We start from the raw sequence: 21592 nt of genomic DNA on the forward strand, positions 1-21592 counted from the left end.
GATGATTGATTCTTACATTTTGAGCTCTGTTCTCAGTGGGAGGTATATGCTTGCTTCAAAATCAACACACTTTGTGATCCAACACTTACAATGTGAGCCTGGAAGGAATTTGGTTCTCTCAAAACCTAAGACCGTTTACACTGAACTTTACACCTTGGGTTGCACTTATGTTCTTTTTTTTTTTTTAAATTAATTATTTATTTTGGGCTGTGTTGGGTCTTCGTTTCTCTGCGAGGGCTTTCTCTAGTTGTGGCGAGCGGGGGCCACTCTTCATCGCGGTGCGCGGGCCTCTCACTATCGCGGCCTCTCTTGTTGCGGAGCACAGGCTCCAGACGTGCAGGCTCAGCGGCCATGGCTCACGGGCCTAGTTGCTCCACGGCATGTGGGATCTTCCCAGACCAGGGCTCGAACCCATGTCCCCTGCATTGGCAGGCAGATTCTCAACCACTGCGCCACCAGGGAAGCCCCTGCACTTATATTATTGATTGTTTGAGAAGTCAGGATTAAGGAGTAGACTTGTATTTTGTTTTCTTGAAACTGCTGAAAAAATAAGCATTATATCAGTTAAGGATGGATGTTATTCTTATCAGGAAAGAGGGAGAGGAAACTCAATTTATTCTTTAATGAAAACCAATAGATTCTCAAATCTGCTGATTCATTATCAGAGTTTAGAATCGGTGACTTCATATTTCATTTATATTCCTATCTGTTCAGATCACCATGGCACTTTGAATGCTTAGAATCTCCGGGTTTTCTAATTATCTCCTAAAGAGAGTGTGTGCTTTGCAGTTTGAAAGAGCTGGCTTGTTCTCACATTTCCGAGTTTCTGTTTAGGTTGCTTTATTTTTGACATATTTTATTTTTCTAAACTGTAAGTTTACATTTGTGGTTTGAGTGTAGTGAGGGAGTTACATATAAAGAAAAAAAATTAGAAGATCTCTGTGTTGTATTTGGCCCTTTAAGTCATGGCACATTTATGGTTGGAAGGTACTCTGGAGAATTCCATACCCTCATTTTACTGTTTGGGAAATGAAGATTCAGGAAGAGGAAGTTGTTGGTCTGAGTTCACAAAGTTAATTACAGAATTAGGCAGCATCTTAGCTACTCCTCTGCTAACTTATAGTCCAGGGATGCTGCCTGGTAATTTCTCAGCACAGAGCAGTGCAGACCGTCCAGGGAACCACAAGCAGCACTGAACCCTGAAAATGCTGGGCGACCGTTCACACAGTGTGAGCTGGACTGGGTTTGCCACCCCACGCGAGCTGGGTACGGCCGTCGGAATGGACATCAGGAGGCAGCGTGGGGCCGAGCCAGAGGAGGGGACACTCCGGACTCTCCTCAGCCCCGCCTGGAGGAAGAAAGCCCCGGGTTACAGGTTTAGAGTGTGAACTTGAAGGGGCAGTGAGAGCTCTTGCCTGGCTGGGATTGGCTTCAGAAGGAAGAGGCCCAAACCAGACGAATGTCCCCTGAGGACCCCTCCCCGACCTCCGCCCACTTGGGTCTGGTGCTGGCCTTTACACGTCCCATGCGGCATGAAGAACCTCAAGCTGAAAACGAAGTTCGAGGTGGTGTCAGGTGTGAGGGTCCCCAGGTCCACGCGGAAGGAAGATGCAGGTCCCTTCTGGAGGGACACACTTTCAGGTCTGAGACGACTCCCAGCTGCGGGTTCACAGGGACCTGCGGGGATGAAGCCACAGGGAGGAAAACCACCGTGAGCCAGAGACGCAGAGATGGGCCTGTGGCGACTCGGGGTTCTGAGAGGCTCAGGTGCGCTGCATGCAAGGTGCACGTTCATTACATCTGAAGACTAAACGGGAGGTTCAAACAGTCGGACAAAGGAAGGAGGGTTGTAAAAAGTGAGCCAGCCAATGCGAGGCCAGCCACAAAGGGTCAGTGAAATCGGAATTTCAACGTCCCAGTTAAATAAGAAACAAATAAACGAAGCGTCCAAGCTGTGAAGTAGATCTGAAGAAATCTCCGGAATGAAACATCAAGAGCTGGAACACATAGGCGAGTGGTGTGGAGGCCCCACGGGCAGCGAGGGAGCTGGTGGGTGGACGCGTGGAGACGCAGGGAGAAGATCGGGGGAGGGGAGCCAGGACCAGACGCCCCGCGAGTCCCTAGTTGGTGAAGGACCTGGATCTGGGGTCTGGGACCCCAACAGATTCCAAGAGGCGGAGGCCTGCTCTCCTCTTCTGTCCCCTGCTCCTCTGGTTTGTGATCAGGGGCCTCGCACAGAGCTGGACGTGTCTGCTCTGGCCTCTTTCTGGAAGCGTGTGTGTCCTGTCGGTGTTCGGTCTTCTTCACGGGTCTGTCTGGCTAATACCACGAACCTGCAAACTGATTGTAGAAACCAGAATCGGGCCCGGAAGCTTTTTGCTCTGTGCTCCAGGCACTGCATACGCTGGCCCTGACCTGACCTCACAGCCGTCCACTTGCTTGTTCCCTGGGAACACACGTTGGGTCGTGGCCCCTGTGCTGCTGACGTGTGGGCGTTTGCAGACGTCTGTGTGCTGGCCCTGCCTCTCTCTGGGGCTGTGTGCACCCTCCCATCCAGGAGCTGGCTTGCTCCCTCCTTGGTTTCCCACTTGCATCTTTGCACCTGTGTGGCAAGTGGTGTTTGTGCAGAAGTAGATGCATTTCCAGTCATGTTCGTGAGGATCGCTGAGCGCAGGTGATGCACCGACTGGTGGCCATGTGGTCCTGAGCCCACAAGAGGCCCCGGTACATCCCAATGGTCCATGGAGCCTGTTAAAAGCATTTTTAAAAATTAGGTTTATGGCTTATGTAACAAGTCCTGTGAAGAGTATCAGCAAATTGCTATTTTAGTGTATTTAGTGTAGTGATTAAAGAACTAAACTTGGATTAAACTTTCTGAGACAGATGAATTTGTTATCGTGACAGTGCCCAAGTGATGGCAGTTTCTGATAAATTCTGTACATAGTACACAATACACACAATTCTATACTTGCTTTTTTGTTGTACAATAAATGCCTTATTACTACTTTTATCCACTTAAATTGATACCCTTTCTGTAATCCCCTTTTGCTTCCTATTCTTTGGGTCCATAAATCAGGAGTAGGTACCACCTCTATCTATTTTAGTATTTAATTAAAAATTCTTTTGAATTCTTTAATTTGAATTAAATTAATTGAATTTAATTTCTTTCATTGAATTTAATCTTTATTACAGTATTGTATTTTCTTACACTAGTAATTACTGATTTCCCATCAGGCGTTTTGTCATTCAGCCAAAGTACCAGGGACCTAGTAACAAAACACTCTTCTGAACTCATTGGATACATTTCCTCAGCTTTATATATTTCCCTGTTCTTGATATCTGTTTACGGACAAACATTCATTAGTTTCTTAATTTTTTCCATTTTTCCAGGACCTCAGCTGAAAATCCATTTCCTTTTAGTTTCTGAAAATTGGTTTCTACTTGTACATTCACACTGTAAACTGGCTCTGGGTCTCTAAGTGCTGCCTCCTGGGTCTTAGTGAGTTACTGGTCTAGAAGGTTCCTGCATTATCCTGCTGGGGAGGAACAAGCCGCAGTTAGGCCTGTGAGATTCAGGTCACTGGACCCCTAAGCCATTGCTCCAGCCAGTTCATCGATGCAGGGTAGATACTCCTACTTGCAAAGTGAAACACTACATAAGAAGGATTGGCGATCATTCCTATAAACTAGGATACCAAAGACAAAACCACCTTCTGAGCTTTCATTTTTCAATGATTAACCCACTAGTTGAAGAATTATATATGATCTTTGGAGTGGGCCTGTATGAAAAAATTAATATGAATTATTCACTCATTATTAGTACTGTTTTGTCCCAGAGGAAATCTCTCTCTATATATATATTCTTGTGATTGACTGGCTTACTTTTTTTTTTTTCTTCTGTACGCGGGCCTCTCACTGTTGTGGCCTCTCCCGTTGCGGAGCACAGGCTCCGGACACGCAGGCTTAGCGGCCATGGCTCACGGGCCCAGCCGCTCCGCAGCATGCGGGATCCTCCCAGACTGGGGCACGAACCCGTGTCCCCTGCATCGGCAGGCGGACTCTCAACCACCTGCGCCACCAGGGAAGCCCTGGCTTACTTTTAGTTGGAAGAAATCCTGCTTATGGAAATCACTAACTAGCCCTCTACACGTGTTGGCGTGAATGATTCGTTCCTGTTTGAAATCTGTGTGTAGTGGAAAGGCTACTGCCTTTTTTCTCAGGAGGGCCGTTTCCAGAAGAATCCTTTCCATAGCTGAGGGCTGGGTGGTGAGAGAGGGTGCCCTTGTGTGGAGACAGATCCAAGACACAGAAGGAGCCCTGGAGAGTGCAGGTCAGGCCTGAGAAGTGACCTGTGAGCCGTCTCAGGTGAGGAGGTGGGACCCGCGGAGTTTAACCAGTGCTGCCAAAGTCGTACCCTCAGGAGGAGGGTGGGCAATCTCTTCCAAGAGGCTCCCAGACAAGCACCGAAGTGCAGTTGTCAGCAAGTAGCCAGGAATTCCCTCTTGCCGCCAGGACAGTGGCTGACTCCTGACTCTTGTGGAATTCTCTCGGGCCCTGGCCCTCAGTGCTGTGCGTTTGCTCATTAAAATGCTTGCGGATTTGACCCGTACTCCACTTCACTGCAGTAGGATAGTTCTGGCTTTAAAAATATGAAAACCTTGAATTAGAGAATAAATGGGGTGAGTTCGTTATAAAGGTTTATACCACGACTTAGTTGAAGGGTAGAATAATAATTTATACATGTTTGTCTGTGTTTGTGTGCACATAAGCCACTGTGTAAGGAAACTGAATGCAAAAATATGTCATTCAATGAAACTTTGAGTAACTAAAATCATAATAGCAGTGTATTTTGCATAACCTACTAAACATTTTTATTATTCTTTACTTTAATTATGTAATTTTTCAACATAGAAAAAGTTGAAAAGTAATAAGCAGAACCCCATGTAATTATCATCCATATTTACCATATACCAACATATTTGCTTTAAATCTCTCCACTTTTTTTAAAGAAATGAAATGTGCAGATACCTCTGAAGCCCCACTATACTGATACTCATATATACTGTTCCATTTAAATTTTCATTCTTACTTTACATGGATTTTCCACAGCCAAATGGTGCTTTTCAAATTTATATGAGCGGAATAACATGGTTCCTTCATTTGCAAATATTGTGCTTTTTAAACTTACCCGTGATACTATGGAGACGTGATACCTGTGGATGGTTACTTCATCCCTGTAATGACTGCAGACTCCCCTGTGCATAACCCAGAGGTGATTGATGCCTTTCCTGCACATTCTTGTTTGGATTCAAGCCCCCCAAGAAGAGTTTGTGTTTTAAATTCAGCCAATATTTTGATCTCAGGTAACCTTACTTCCCAATAATTCATACATTCTCTCAGAATCCCTTTTTGACCCCAGTGCGGTGAACTCTCTGTTGAGGTTTTGAGGGATGAACAGGAAGACGATGGTGCAACGTCTGCTCAGCTGCCCCTCAGCTTCGTGTGAATAGTAACCAGCCGAGCTCAGAGGAGCTGGCCATTCGGATGCCAGGGCTCAGAATAGCCAGTCAAGGCAACAAGTGGACAGTGAAGGCTGAGTCTTTATCACTTGCTCTGATTGCACAGGCAGAGCTGACGGGGAGGAGGGGCAAGCCCCCCATAGCTTCTGATGTCGGCTGGCTCTGGGAGGGTCAGGTGGATGAGCCCGGGGTGGAGGGTCCCTGCCCACTGGAGCCCTGAGCAAAAAGCTCCTGTGTTTCATGGGTCCCGGGGGTGTTTGGGGTGGGAGGGTCCTGGGTGCTGGCCCAGCCCAGGTGGAGCATCTCCAGGGCTCCCTCCGCCACAGCAAGGCCTGGCCAAGGCTTTAGATGAAGGGCCCCTGCGGATGTGCGGGGCAGGGCGTGCAGAGTTGCGGTCGTGTAGGAGCCCAGCCTCAGGGCACCGTCGATGCGCAGGTCTGGGGGGTGGAGGGCCGCTCTCCCGTCATTGCCGTGGTCAGGCCTGAAAGATCACACGTAGTGTTCTGGCAACTCCTCCCGAGGCTGGACTACTATAGGGGTTTTCGGTATTTTTAAATTCTAGGAATTGCAATACATTTTTGGAAACTCCGAGTCTGGTATATTGATTTTTAAGTCCTCCTAAGGCGGATTTGAGTCTGTTACCGAATTGAACAAATATGCACGAGAGTTTTCAAATAACTATTATTGTTTTGAAATACCACAACCCATGGAGGAATAATTTACTTACTTCAAGTGGCAAATCCAGACTCTTCATAGATTGAGGGAATTTTGCTTGAGTGGACGGTTTAAAAAGAGTGGAGAGAGGCCACGGCCCTGTCCTGAAAGACGTCTTCCAGGTGTTTGCTCCCTGGAGAATCCCAGCCCTGTGGACGGAGGCCCCTGGGGTCTGACACCCCTCCTCCGAAACCCTCCTCAACATCAATGTCCAGTAACACTTTATTTCCTGGAAAAAATAATAATTTTTAAAGTATTTATGTTTGTGTGAGAAATAAAATACTTCAGAAAATTCTTTCTCTAAGTTGCTAATTTTAAAAGTTGCTCTTTCAGGCCCTTCAATTATGTCATGGAAACTCAGGCTCATGCCTCTGTCACTGTTTTCCCACCTGCTCTCTCCTTTCCTCCTTGAGCATCAGGTGTGGCTCAGGTGGTCCCGAGGGGGTGCAGGTGGGAGCCCCTCGGGAGGGGCGCAGAGGCCGCCCTTGGAGTCCTCCACTGATGGGAGGTTCTTGAGTGAAGAAAGCCCGGGCCGGGGAGAGGGTATCGGGCCTGCTGGCACAGCCCCGCAAAGGCAACTTTTATTTTAACAACTGCCTGAAACCCATCTTTCTGGAGACGGCAACAGTCAAATCTGAACATCTGTTAACAGCTGTAACAAATTTGAATTTAGTGTTAAGTCCACACTTTAAACGCCTGAGTAAAAACGTGTGGCCAGATCGTACATATGCTGCAGCAGTACCTGAAGATCAGTATTTTAGAACAAGACAGAGTAGGAAATCCAGCTTTCAGTGTCCCCAAGTCACTTTCTCTTATAATAGGTAAGAATTGTCTCAAATTGTTTACAGTCAGAAGATAACGTGGGCGTAGCGGAGTCTTGCTACAGTGATGGCAGCTCCAGGATGCAGATGTGAATGACCATCAAACACAGCTGGGGATTAAATGAAAAAGTGCAGAAGAATATTTGCTGAAGGACCTTACTTATGTTTGTGAAGAAAGAAGAGCGGGACTGAACTGAAGAGAATTGGTTGGATAGTTACCTTAGGTTCCACAGTTCATCCTCCAGAAGTCTCATCAGTGAGTCTGGTTGTGCTCTGGACCCTTGGACTGGCGGAAGAGCCCGGATTACAGGGAAGACGCATCTGAAGGGAGAGGAGGCCCCTCCCACACTGTTTCCTCTTAGAACTGAGCCTCTCGTTGGGTCATATCTGGCTCCTGATCTTTTGGGCAGTTGACCCTGCAGAGTGTGTACTGAGTAAACTAACTGAAGAATGACTGCTTGGTTTAATTAGAAGATGCCTTTGATAACATGAGTTCTGTCTGGATCGCTGACAGAACCACGATGGAGCATTCTATGCAGGACCTCAAGTCAAAAGGATCAGCTCTGCCTTGGCTGTGAGGTCATGAACGTCAGGACACAGAAGGAAGAGTGACTTTGTCTGGGCTGTGGTGTAAAAGTTTCAATTAAAAGCTGCAGAACTTTTGTTTCCTATTTAGTTTTCACCATCCACTAATTTTTACAAATTGTGTTTTGAAAAATAAGGTGCTTGTATGTGATAATGTCCAACTCTTTTAGAGCCTTAGTATCGATAGTTATGGAATCTTCATTGAGGAGAGCGTGGATTAGCTGAGCCTCTCCTCCCGACTTTAAAATATTAGAATCTGTGATGCTTGAATGAGGGGGTTTTAAAAGATAAGGAAGAACAACTTTTCATAGAAGAGACTCAACATCCCGGTGTTTTTATGAAACTCGATGGTTTGCAACATTCCTTCCCATAATTCTCTTGCTTGGGCTCTGTCTTGTCAATTCAGGCCACCCTGACAACATACCGCAGACGGGGGGGTGGGTAGACGGGGGTGGGGGGGTGGAGCTTGAACAGCAGATGTTTCTTTTTCTCACCGTCTGGAGGCCAGAAGCCCAAGGTCAAGGTGCCGGCCAGGCTCCGGCCAGGTTTCTGGACGCCCTCTTCCAGACGTCTGTCCTCTTGCCATGTCCTTTGTGTGTGTAGAGAGGGCTCGGGGGGCTCTTGCTCTTCCTGTACTGGCCCCAGTCCTGTAGGACCAGCCCCTCCGTGCCTCATTTAACCTTAGGTTAAGCCTTTGAAAGACCCGATCTCCAAATACAGTCAGCAGAGGGGTAGGGCTTCAGTATAGGGATCTGGGGCACACAGTCCGGTTCACAGCAACTTCCTGTGTAGGAAACTCAGAAGCGTGCAGAAACTCAGCTTTGCCGAGCTTTAGATGCCGGCACCACATGTGCTTGGAAAGAACATCTCAGCAGGTTGCACAGAGCAAGTATTTGAATAAGCAGTGCTCTGGCTTGGCCGGAATAAGCAGCGGTAGGCTCTTTGAGCTCTCTTAAACACACACTAAAGAGCTTTATGGCATAATTTCCTTTCCTGACCAGTTAGGCACATTAGAACAGATTTTTGGTGTGCATTAACACACTGCCACAGTTGACCATTTCTTGACATGTCCTTTAGATTGTCTTCCCAAGATCGATACATGAATAAAATGATGGATTTGAAAGGTCATTTTTTTGGTGAGGTCAGTTGAGGCAGAAACCAACTTACTCCTTCTCAAAAGATATTTTCACCAATATTTACTCTCAGTGAGGTTCAAATGCTTATATTAAATGGCTAAAATGAAAAACATTATCGAATGTTTTGAGAAATACCGTAGGGATTCCTGGTTAATCTATTAGGTAATCCAACTTTCTCATCTTCTGATGCTCAGGAAGTTTCCCTTGGAAGCATTGGTGTGACTGCGTCACACGTGGGAACTTCCCTGTCCCCACTTTGGGCACAGCTGGACCCAGAGGTCCGCCCTCCGCCCACCGTGTCGGCTGTGCTTTGCCTCTGTGTAGATGACAGGAGTATTCCTGGAACGTGGTCTCGATGTCACATGGTGTCCCTGTCACACGAGTGTCACCTGCTGGTCTCCAGTGTCTCACTGGGAGTCCAGCCCAGGACCAGGGAAAAGGCAAAACGATTCTTCCAATGCAAAAGTCCCGAATTATAGCTCTTTTTCCATGTATGATTATATAAACATTTCACCAGTTCAAAAAGTTACATGTGCGGAAGAGCTCAGAATTATAAAATGTGCTCCACGTATACACTTTAAAATAGTTCTATTTGCTCTAATTTTTGGTTTCTTTACTTTAAGCTTATAATGTATCCACTCCTGAGAATAAAATTACAAGTGGATTTTAAATACTAAAATAATAAATAAAAATAATATGATAAATATAAATAAAACAATACAAATAAAAACTTGTAATAAGATTACAAGTGGCTCTACAGTTTCCGCGTCTCTTCTCACTGGCGGTGAGCAGGCCCCAGGCTCGGGCAGGACCCCCGGCTCTTCCCGGACCCCTGACTCGCCCTCTGCTGTTGCTTTGCAAACACACAGGCTTTAGGGTCATTGGGTCTAAAAGCACTTATGCTTTCCCTTAATAATCACAGCAACGCATGTCCCTGTTTTATTCCGATAGTACCTTTTGGAGGTAAACACACTTCCTACACCCCTTCATCTAACCCCAGGCCGCCCTATTCACGCCCTCAGCCTCACAACTAACAAATAGTCAGTTGAGACCAAAATAAAATACATTACATGATTGAGCATATAAGAGATGGAGACCCTGACCAGCCCATCAGCCCACAGGGGCAGCGTGGATCTTGGCTTCTCATCAGCAGCGACACCTTTAAGCAAGGTCGGGACGTGAGATAATCGATCGTTCATGAGTTAACATTGATTTCTTAACAAGTGGACTAAAAACGACTGAACTGTACAGAGAAGTGTGGTGCAAAGGGAGCCCGCTTTGGGATTCGTGGAAAGACAGGTTTGAGAAACAGAGCTGAGCGTGTGCTCTGCAGTCTCACCGTCTGTTACCTGGGGAACCAGGGCCGGTATTTCCCTCGGGGGCCTCAATTCCTCAGACAAAATGGGGGTAAGACGACCCCAGCTTTACAGGAATTTTGTGTAAAGAATGCACCTAATAGGGTCTGTTTTTATCAGTATCTTTGTTTCCGTGTAATACTGCAGGTTGGAGACTTAAAGTGGTGTAGTAGTTAAGCAACATCCCTTTGGAAGTATCAACAGTCACTAAAGTTTTAATTAAGAAGTTATGTATACATTTTGCATTCACTTTCTGATTGTGCATTTTAACCTAAACTGGGTTTGTTTTCTGAATTTTTTAAAGCACAGAACTGTTACGCTTCACAGACAGCCCGTGGGCGGCTTGGGCCTGAGCATAAAGGTATGAGTGCACTGGATTTTCCTCAACACGCTTGTCCATGAAGGTCCCCGCTCTGATCTTAACCACGCTCCTGCTTCCTGTCTTGCAGGGCGGCATGGAGCACGGGGTCCCGGTCGTCATATCGAAGATATTCAAAGACCACGCAGGTAAAAGCCTCTGAGTGACCGTAAGCATGGCAGCACTTTGGAAGACAGTGCACGACCTTAAATGAGAAGATAGCGGCTGCGTGTGTTGCTCGGTTATCTGCCTGCCAGCTTGCTTTGTAGCTGTCCGCTCTCCCATCCCTGGTGCCATGCCGCCCTTTTTCATTTCCCCTGATCCCGTGAGCCCTTAAGAGAGATACGGACTCGCAGCGTGGTGTCAAGTCATCCCCAGGAGACACGGACACGGCAGTGGTTTGAGCTCTGGTTTCTCAGGAAAGACAAAGCACTGGGGGGATGCAGTGTGCACATGCGGTGGTGATGAGGTTTCTGGTGTAAAATGGCATCACAGCCGTGAGCGAGAGGCCTCTGCGGTGCTGACGGTAGCTCGTTAATCGCTGACACAGTGAACCAATGGCTTTGGGAGCAGATCAGTGTGTGTAGAAGTGAGAGTGGGGACGGGATTCCTTCTTGTAATGGGCAAGTGGAAAGTTGTACAAACCAAGTGCAACAGTTGTACAATCAAGCACTGCAGTTGTGGAATCGAAAAGCTTGCAGGAGCTCAGAGGTCCCTGCGTTTAGAGTGAGGGTCTACGGGGAGAATGAATCAATTCGTCACTGAACTCTGAGTGTTTAATCATTTCTGCGAGTCCATAACCACCTGGCTGGCTGATTAACACTTGAAGGAAGGGTTGCTCGAATCCGCTTCTGCTCCTATAATCCTTGTGAGCATCCTGAGTTCTTTTTTATAAGTAAAGTTTTAAATCTGTGGATATGAATATAAGTTTCAGAAAAGAAAGGGAATAAGATTAAAATCAGAAAAGAATTTCATGCTCAGTTCAGGAAGAGCATCTACCTTCTCTGCAGAGGTGTGAACAGGCCAAGGAGGCCGCACACAGTGACAGGTGACAGGCTGCGCCTTCTCCATGGGCTGGGGGCACACTGGGCTCCCGGCCCCCTCAGCAGAGTCCAGTCATGCAGATACGACTCTCTCTTCTGAAACGGAGATTCTGCTCTGCAGCGTCTGGGTCGCATCTCGAGCAGCTCAGACCCAGCGAGTCCCCAGACCAGGTCCCCATCTCCCCCTGCGTCTCCTGGCCCCTTGTCTCCATCACCATGTCCTGCCTGGGGCCAGGCTGGCCAGCAGGCCCTCCCCCTCCCTCTGGGGTCCTCTCCATCCGCTGCGGCCAGAGTTAAGGTGTTTCCCACTGATGTCTTCCTTTCTTCACTGTGGGCTTCTTCTACACCCGAAACTCTTGCATTAAATGCTCAGTGAACTGTGAGCTTTCAGGGACCCGGGCTTGGTGTAACTTAGTTCGTATGTTCAGGATCTGGCTCAGGACGTGTGTCTTACAGGCAGGGAGCCCCTTGGCTGAGCTGCCGCGCACGTCGGTGTCAGGAGGGACCGTGGTGTGTGGGAGCCTGGGCTCCGGGAAGCTGGCCACACACGGGAGGGAGGCGGGGCGCACGGCACTGGTAACCTGACAACCATCACCCCAGCCAGCAACCCAGGTGTCAGGGTTTCTCCTGGGAGGCAAAGAGCTCAGGGGAGGGGACAGGAACTGGGGTCCCTACTGCTCCTGCGGGGGCAGCACCCTGCTTCGCTCCCCCCCACCCCGAGGAGGGCAGATGCCCAGTCGTCCCAGGAGAACAGTCCAGAGGTGGAGAGTTTGCCTCCAGCGCTCACCGTGGGGACCAGCGAGGTCGGCGGCCTGCCGTCCACCTGGCGTTGCGTCTAGGAATCAGGCGGCCGTGGACCGTTAGGGCAGAGCAGAGTGTAACCCCTTTATTCAGTCATTCATCCACAGACGGACCTGGCCGCCTTCAGCAGCCACCGTACGGAGATTAAACTCTGGTCTGGGCATTCAGGGCGAACGCTGCCCGTTTTCTCCCACCCGTGTCCCGTGGGAGAAAACAGGCGGTAAATGAACAGATCATAGTACGCGTTCAGACAATGCCAGCTGCTATGAGGAAAATTAATCAGTGTTGGGGTGCGGAGTGATGGATAGAACATCGCGGTTTTATAGGGCGCTCGGTGGGAGTCTCTCTGTGGGCGACATTCAAGCAAATATTTGAATCACCCAGAGTAAGGGGTGAGCAGGCCCCGACATGGCATCCTGGCCCCGGAAGGGAGGAAGGGTGACAGCTCGGTGCAGGGAGGGGCATGCTCGCTCAGAAACAGGAAAGCCAGCGGGGCAGGGGTGACTGAGGAGGGAGACGAGGGAGGGGCGTGAGATTCGGGGTCGGGGGAGCTGCAGCAGGTCCTCGGGCCTCGCGGTCCTGGGGCAGGACTTGGATTTTCTTAAGGAGGTAGAGGGGTCGTTTGAGGACGTCCCAAAGCAGGGTCATAAGATAGGTCTTACGTTAAAAAAACACTCGCGCTGCTGCTAGGAGAATACATTCCAGAGTCCTGGGTGAGTTAGGGCACCAGCAGAGAACTGGCCTTGGAGTCTTGAAGGAAAAGCCCAGTGAGGCCCTTTGCCCAGTTGTGGCTTCACACTCCTCATTGCAGGGTCATGTTTGGGTCAGGTCGTGGGGTCCTCCTCGCTGAGGGCAGGGAGGCTCCCCATCTTGGCCGGGGAGCCGGATGTCGTTCCTGGGTCCTCAGGCATCACAGAGGCTCTCAGATGGCCTTGTGACCATCCACCCGGAGACTCTGCTGGAGAAGCAGGTGATGGTCTCGTCTTATCCCTGTGAGAGCTCGGCCCTTGGCCGGGCTCTGACCAAAGGCTCCTCCCATCCAGGCCCTGCTGGTGGTCCAGGGTCCTGCTGTTTCTGGAGGATTCCAAGGGGTGCAGAACTTGTTGCTGGCAGTCCTGGGTTCTGTGTGAGGTCCGGCTCAGCTGCTGGACCTGTCAGTTCTCAGGGGTGCACCCTACACACCTGCAGTCCTGCTCCTGCAAGGTGCTGAGCGCACCTGCCCAGGCCCAGCTGCTCCAGGGACAGACATCCTTGTCCACCAGGGTGTCCTGCCCATGTACCCAGCAGGGCCAGTCACCAGGAATGCTATTAAAACCCTAGAACCACCAGGGGCCATAGGATTTAATGCCAGTCTAGAAAGGTCACTGCCTAGGTTTTGTGTGATTGTGGTGCCCATCCTAAGAACGCAGACTTATGGCCTCTGTCCGCATTCTTTGAACTTAATTCTTCTGTGTGGCTCTTCCGTCCCCTTGCCCAGAAGTCTCCCCTGACCCTCTGCTGCTTACATGTTAAGTGCTCAGGCTGGACATCTGAGCCCTTCTCTGTGTTACTGGTGATTCTGCAAACCCAGACATGAGCCCTGCCCCCGTGTGAGGCCTGGCACCCTGGTGCCCCTCCTATCCCCCGCCTTCGTGCCCACAGGGAGCTCTGCTTCCCGCACACCCGACCTCACCTGCGAGGCTGCATGCGTGCTCTGTGATAAATACATGACGGGCACACACACACATGCACACATACACGTGCACACACATAGGTGTGAGGTATCTTGAGTTAGACACACATCTTCTTAATAACATTTTATGTTTCTGGAAAGCAAAAGCAGTGTTGGGCCGTTCTCCAATCCTCCTTTTAATCGTTGGTCACAGCAGCTTGCTGTTATTAATTACCACTTTGCACTTTATAAAAATAAGCAAGAATGAGGAGATTTCTACAATTGAATGAAATTTAAATATATTATTTCTAATACTGCAAAAACGTAGAAACCCAAAACAAACTGTATACAACAAATAAACGATGAAGAGAAACATGGATGACAAAGAGGCTTAGAGTTAGAAATTGTCATCTTAACAACAATTTCTTACATTGAAATAATGCTTGTGTGACATGGAAAGGACTTTCATTTTCTTTTTTCTTAACTTTTATTTTATATTGGAGTATAGTTGATTAACTATGGTGTGTTAGTTTCAGGTGTACAACAAAGTGATTCAGTTGTACATATACATGCATCTGTTCTTTTTCAAATTCTTTGTGTTTTCATCGGGTCTTCATGACTGGACAAGGCAGGTGTGGCTGGCTGTTCACACTCATAGGTCAGGGAACAGAGAAACGGTGGTTCGCCCAGTCTCACTCTGCCAGGAAAGGGAGGCTTAGTTATAAACCAGATTTTTCTGTCTCTGAACTCAGTTCTTCCTCCATACCATGTCATCACATTACGTACTAGTAAAATCCATTCACAGCCGAGGTTTAATTCAGTTACCATCATAATGTTTCAGTAAGGATTTGGATGGGCAGGCTGCACCCTGTGACAGGTTTGGTGCTTGTATTCAGGAGACAGATGGGACAATTAGAATATATCCAGAAAATTGAACTAAAAAGTAGGGAGGGGGTAAGTTTGTCCCATTAGGAGGGTAAAAAGAATTAGGATCCTTTAGCCTTTTTTATGTGGAGCAGTCATCGTTACCTTCAGCTGGATGGTGGGATCATAGAGGACATTTCTGTGACAGCTGAGTGTGGATGGAAATGGGGCGGCTGTGTCCCTTGTGAAGACGCTGCACGTTTGCACAGAATGACCGTTACTATCGTCCAAACACAGGTATCACCCCAGGGTGAGGGGACCAAGCCCATGCCTAGGAGCTGCACGCTCATCCCAACCGGCACAGGGCTGGCGGGGGGAACCTGAGTGCAGGGGACCCTCCGCCTTTTGAAGCCACGAGATCCGTCGAAACGGGACTCCTCACACTTACTGAGCCAATTTCAGGGGGAGGTCGGAGCTTCCTGGGGTGTGAGGTCCCCTGAGACGCCAACTTTTTATTTTTCTCTAGAATATTCACCTCTATTTGGTGTCTTACAGCCGTGAAATGCCGCCGTTATACAAGATTTGTGATTAACTTCTTTTCACATCTATGACATTTCATTAATTTGATTTTGCTGAATTCAGTGGAAACCTTTATCTTCCCCTTGATCCTTGCATCCCTCTGGTTCCCTCTCCTCCGTCTACATGTCAGCCCCTCATCTGTGTTAATTCTGAGGCCACTTAGCACCCCTCCCCACTGCATAGTCCAAATGTGTGGTCCAGGCTTAGGGAAGCAGAGGTTGCAGAGCCCGGGCGACCTTTTCAGAGAATGCGACTGTCTTGCTGCCTGTCCCACTGGTGTCGGGGGTTCAGACAGCGGGCCTTTGCCTCTGTCCGTGTTAACTGTGCAGCCCCTGACCCCAGCAGCAGGGCCTTCTGTTGCCCCATCTCATTTTTGTGCTGCAAAGGACATGGCTTTGGAAACGTAAGATCTGACGCAAATATTCGGGCCTGTGTGTCTCACCAATAGTTGCTAACTTCTTTCTAGACTCTGTTAATATTTAACAGAGTCCTGTTTTAGACGGTGTAGCCTGAATCTGACTGAATTTGCGTGGAAGTAGAGAGAAAGTCCTCTCACCTCAGGAAGAGATTGTGGAGCCAGATTTGGAATTTTTAGGTCAGGCTTTCCTGACCCTGCTTCCTAGAACAAACCAGAATCTGCTCCTTTTGCCACAGGAGCTGGCTATAGGGTGAAAGGAGGCCCTTCCCACACCCTGGATCCAGATGGAAGTGAAGCTCCTTGAGTGAAGAATATTTCAGCATTCTTTCTCCTTCATTGTTAATGAATCAATGAAAAATGTGCTTTGAAAGCTATCAAAATAAGTAGAACTTGGAACAGACAATAAAAATTGACTTTGTAGCTGAATGAGGAATGTTGGAACCTGGACAAGACATACTAGATATATCAGAATCTTGGAAGGATGCACATTAAATGTTGCAGGTTTAATTTAAATTCCACGTGGGAAGAGCCTTCATCTTCGGTAGCTGATTGCTAAGAATGAAATGCAGCAGAGAATTTGGCTGCCAGGCTGCCAGCGTGTTCTTACTGTTGAAGGATCACTTGATGTTAAGATCAGAGGGAGGCAGGTTGGCAGCAAAGAATCCAGTTGCTATGGCTACAGAAGGTGTCTGAGAGGCTCTCCATACAAGTCCTTCTGTCCTGGACCCACTTTGTCTTTGCTCCTTGAATCCTCCTAACACCATCCACTGTGTCAGCTTCCACAGTTGAGGGCCATCCTGGAAGATGGAAGTACTTTTTCTTTCTTTTTTTTAAAGCTTTGCTTATCTGCTGGTGCCTGACTTATGTCCTTCCCTATGTGACAGAGTATGTCACAAGCCTGCATCTGACATTAATTTATTTTTTATTCATTTTTGCTGTGTTGGGTCTTTGTTTCTGTGCGAGGGCTTTCTCTAGTGTGGCGAGCGGGGGCCACTCTTCATCGCGTTGTGCGGGCCTCTCACTATCGCGGCCTCTCTTGTTGCGGAGCACAGGCTCCAGACGCGCAGGCTCAGTAGTGTGGCTCACGGGCCCAGTTGCTCCGTGGCATGTGGGATCCTCTCAGACCAGGGCACGAACGCGTGTCCCCTGCATTGGCAGGCGGACTCTCAACCACTGTGCCACCAGGGAAGCCTGCCCCAGTACTTTTTTTGTTTTGTTTTTTTTTTTTTTTTTTTTTGCAGTATGCGGGCCTCTCACTGTTGTGGCCTCCCCCGTTGCGGAGCACAGGCTCCGGACGCGCAGGCTCCGGACGCGCAGGCTCAGCGGCCATGGCTCACGGGCCCAGCCGCTCCGCGGCATATGGGATCCTCCCAGACCGGGGCACGAACCCGTATCCCCTGCATCGGCAGGCGGACTCTCAACCGCTTGCGCCACCAGGGAGGCCCTGCCCCAGTACTTTTTAATTTTAATTTACAAGATACTTTGAAATGGCTGAAATATCTTGAGTTACTTAAAGAATTTAACTCCCCCCATTATCAATAACACATAACCTCCCAGGGCCCCTTGTAAGATGGGAAGAGAAACCTTGTTAGCACTTCCATGGACCAACATTTAATCCCCACTGTCCAGTGAGGTGATAGGATAATCTCCCTGTGCAGGGGGCCAACGGAAGGTTGGAGAGGTCTAGGGATTGAACCAGAGCAGAATGTGGAAATGAATCCTGTGCCCCTGAGTCTGCTTCTGAGGCAGAGTAAGCGGCTGGCCCCTCGGAGGTCTCCCCAGGGTGGGGTCAGCCCCGTCTCTCCTCCCATGGACCGCTTGGTGGTGACAGTGTCCACACGTGGCCCGTTCTGGGGCGTAAAGGACTCAGTGCTTGTAAAGGATGATGAAGAGGGTTTTAGTCATTATTAATCCAGGTGTTCAGTGCACATGAGACTGTTTAAGAAGTGTTCTCGTTTTCTAATACTACCCAGAAGTTTATGTGAATGAATATTTAACAAGCGTCTGAATTTTACAAAGACTAATTAATTTGCAAAAAGAACAGTTTCCATTATAACGCAATTGTATTGCAAACAATGATTAAATTTACACAGTCTCACATAACACTATAGTAATAGCGATTAATTTGACTTGAAAAGGCAAGTATAACAGAAATAGAAAATATCTCATTGTAGCTAGTTTGCATGTTTGAATGTTTATGTGGGTTAAAATACATGACGCTGTATTTCCATCTTACATCCTGATGTAATGGCAGGATTACCACAGAAATAAACTAGAGCCGTTTTCCAGCTGAAATCTCCGAACCTAGCTTCATCTCACCAAAGAGTTTATTTAGGAACAGTAATTAAAATTTTAAATTAAAATCAAATTTCCGTGGTTTTATTTTATCATCCACTTTACCACTTTTTAATTTGTTTCTTTAGAACTAAAAGTGTCCAACAAAGATAAAACATTTCAAAGATTTAACTGGGAAGTCTTTTTAATTAGCTTTGCTTTAACGACAGAGAGACAGACAAGAGACAGAGAGAGACAGAGACAGGCAGAGAGAGACAGAGACAGAGAGACAGGCAGGGAGAGACAGAGAGATAGAGACAGAGATAGAGGCAGTGAGAGACAGAGACACAGAGACAGAGAGACAGAGAGACAGACAGGCAGAGAGAGACAGAGACAGAGATAGGCAGGGAGAGATAGAGACAGATAGAAGCAGTGAGACACAGAGGCACAGAGACATAGAGAGGCAGAGACAGAGAGAGACAGAGGCAGAGACAGAGAGAGACAGAGTGACAGAGGCAGAGAGACAGAGACAGAAAGAGACAGAGAGACAGGCAGAGAGAGATAGAGACAGACAGAGGCAGAGAGAGACAGAGAGACAGAGACAGAGAGAGTCAGAGACAGAGGTAGAGAGAGACAGAGGCAGAGAGAGAAAGACACAGAGACAGAGGCAGAGAGAGGCAGAGGCCAAGAGATAGACAGAGACAGAGAGAGATAGAGGCAGAGATGGGGGAGATTCTGAAAGGGCCCCCCTGTGGAGCTAGAGGGAGTGTAAATCTCACCTAATGGGTGACGGAGGTTTTCTGGGCAAAGGCTCAGTGTAAATGAGAACTTTATTAGTTACCTAAAACCATACCATTAAATTCATTAATATAAACACTGTACTTTATTTTCAACAAAATTTAATACTAGTTAATGACTAGAACTAATATTAACAATTGACATTAAATATTTACCTGAAATTTAAAGAATTCCAGTGTTAATAACTTATTATTTGGTTTCGAATATTTAACCAAAGACTTATAAATTAAAACAAATCTAGAGGAAGGCAAAAATACCTGTGAAAATGTGTTTTCTACAGGTCTCAGCCTGTCTCTAACCCGTGTTGTGGCTGGACCAGCCCTTGTGGCTCTTATGGTCATACGATGCCTTCAGCAGTAGCCATGAGGGGACTGAAAAAATAAAGGTTCGTTGCTGACAGGACCTGGAAATCACACAGCACCCCTGGGTCACACAGAAAGGAGGCTGCCAGCAGAGAGTGCAAGGCCCTGCGTCCTGCTTTCACTGGGGTCGAGGCCGGGGTCTAGGGTTTCCCGGGATCACTCTTTATTGGTGAATTTAAACATAAAGGTGGGAATTTAAAGCACAGGAAGAGGAAAAACAAGGGGCCAAATGGTCAGTTACTGAAGTCAACCAGGGTCTCTAAAGTGCAGGGGCCTCATTGCGGCTCAGGGGCCTCACTGCGGCTCAGGGGCCGGGGCCCTGGCTCCGTCTGCTGTGTGGTTGGCACTCGTCGAGGGGAGCAGTGCTGAGGTCAGGCATTTGCGTGACAAAAGAGGAAAAACAGCTGTCAGGGTTTACACTGCAAAATGCTTTACGTTTGGTGCGAATTCATTCAGTCTTATTATTGAAAGGAGTTATCTCTCTGCCCCTATGAAAATAGAAAAGTGAAGTGGAATAATGTTGTGGAGATTATACTCAAACTTTACAATACAAAGGTTTTCTTTCCTTTTTCCTTTAATATTCTGGGCACATTTTCTTTAATTAAAGCAGTCTATGTAAATGTGTTACCGAGAAAGGGGAAAATGCTGAGTGGCTTCTGGGATTCCTATTTTATTGTCTGTGTCGACTTAGTGAAAAATGGGGATCAGACTTTCCACACATGTAACGAAATCCTTCATTAGGAGGAAGTGACATTTGTGCTTCTCATTGAACAAGGCTCTGCGTTTACAAAGTAACTCTCTTAATGTGCTTAAAATTAGCTGAATGTTTAGCTTCACTGGCTGGGCGAGGGGGGCGCTGGGGCTGTGCTGTTGGCATTTACCCACATTGTGTACACACGTGCACACGCACACACACAGAGACACACACGTGCTCACGTTCTCACATGTCACGCATGTGAGCGTGTGCACACACATATGCACATGTTCACCCACAGAGATTCCTGCATGCACACACATCCACGCACAGGTGCACACACATACTACACATGCACACGTGTGCACGCACATACACGTGTGTGCGCACATACTACACATGCACACGTGTGCGCGCACATACCCACACTCCCAATGCACACGTGTGTGCACACTCACACTCACACCTGCACACACACAATGCCAGTTGCTGCAAACTCTAACCCTAAACCACTGCCAGGAGGAGCACGATGTCTCTGAATCTCTCTTAACACTGTTGCCCCTTTTGCGACCCTGCAGCCCACCAGACAGGGATGTTATTCGTAGGGGACGCCCTCCTCCAGGTCAGTATTTTAAACTTCAGTCCTTGGCTCTGTTGCATGTTAGTTCATGTTAGTTTTGAATTAAGACTCATCAATTATTATCCTCAAAATTCTTAATTTGTCATCTTTTCAGGTTAATGGCATTAATGTAGAAAATGCAACCCACGAAGAAGTGGTAAGTGTATGATATTTTATGGTTTTTGTTCTTTTTATTAGATAGCCTCTCATTCTCATTATTTTTTTCTCTGAAAGTTCATTTCACGGAGTATATTCATAGACACAGAGCTTCAGAAAAGCTTAGAAAGTTTAGGAAGTTGTGTTTCGAAGGGGCCTCTGTGCCACGTCCCTTCACAATCCACACGTCATGGGTCCTCTCTGATGCTGTAAAAGATAGATTTGGTGGCTGCTATTTTAAAGATGGGAGGGTTAAAATTCAGGGAGTGGGGACCCCGCCCAGGTGACCGGAGTGGAGCCTGTGAGGGTCTGCGCACCGGCTCCCTCTGGCTTTGTGTGCTTGTCGCCTTGGAAGACGTCTCAGGACGCTCGCCTCTGGTGTGTGTCTGGGATGCTGGCCTGTGGACATGGGGGTCACAGGCTCTGCCCCAACGCCCCTTTCCAGACATGAACCTTGCCCAAGGTCAGGTCAGGCTCCAACACGGCATATTAGTAGGTCGTTAACTAGGTGAAGAATTATTTTAACTTGCTCCAGGCACAGAGGAAAGATTCGCAGGCGGGATGACCTGTTTCTTGGCCTCAAGGGACTTGTAGTTTTAGGTTTAGGTTCAAATGGATGATGTGCTCTCATCTATTTACTTCCTAAACTTAACATTTGGGTTATTTTTCAATCTCTGCAAAAGTTTTCTTTCTTAAGGTAAGAAAATACATAGTAATTCAAAAAGAGACAGTGTACACCTAGGTAACTTTATCCCAGCCCAGGGAAAGTGAAAAGCATTCATCTGAAAAGAAAGACTTTTAACTTAAGTAAATGATGTGTAAAGCTTATAAATGGAGTTATTCCA

At 47.7% G+C, this 21592-nt stretch overlaps 1 protein-coding gene across 1 annotated transcript in view; it reads left to right on the forward strand.

Annotated features, from left to right (window-relative positions):
* SNTG2 (syntrophin gamma 2) overlaps positions 1–21592 on the forward strand; it is a 129848-nt gene that overhangs the window by 16089 nt on the left and 92167 nt on the right. Inside the window, exons 5-8 of the mRNA XM_060117912.1 lie at positions 10435–10491; positions 10580–10637; positions 20551–20594; positions 20707–20748. Coding sequence (XP_059973895.1) covers positions 10435–10491; positions 10580–10637; positions 20551–20594; positions 20707–20748 — 201 coding nt within the window. The remainder of the gene's footprint in view (positions 1–10434; positions 10492–10579; positions 10638–20550; positions 20595–20706; positions 20749–21592) is intronic.

Source organism: Mesoplodon densirostris, chromosome 14, assembly GCF_025265405.1.
Source record: "Mesoplodon densirostris isolate mMesDen1 chromosome 14, mMesDen1 primary haplotype, whole genome shotgun sequence".
Classification (NCBI taxonomy): domain Eukaryota; kingdom Metazoa; phylum Chordata; class Mammalia; order Artiodactyla; family Ziphiidae; genus Mesoplodon; species Mesoplodon densirostris.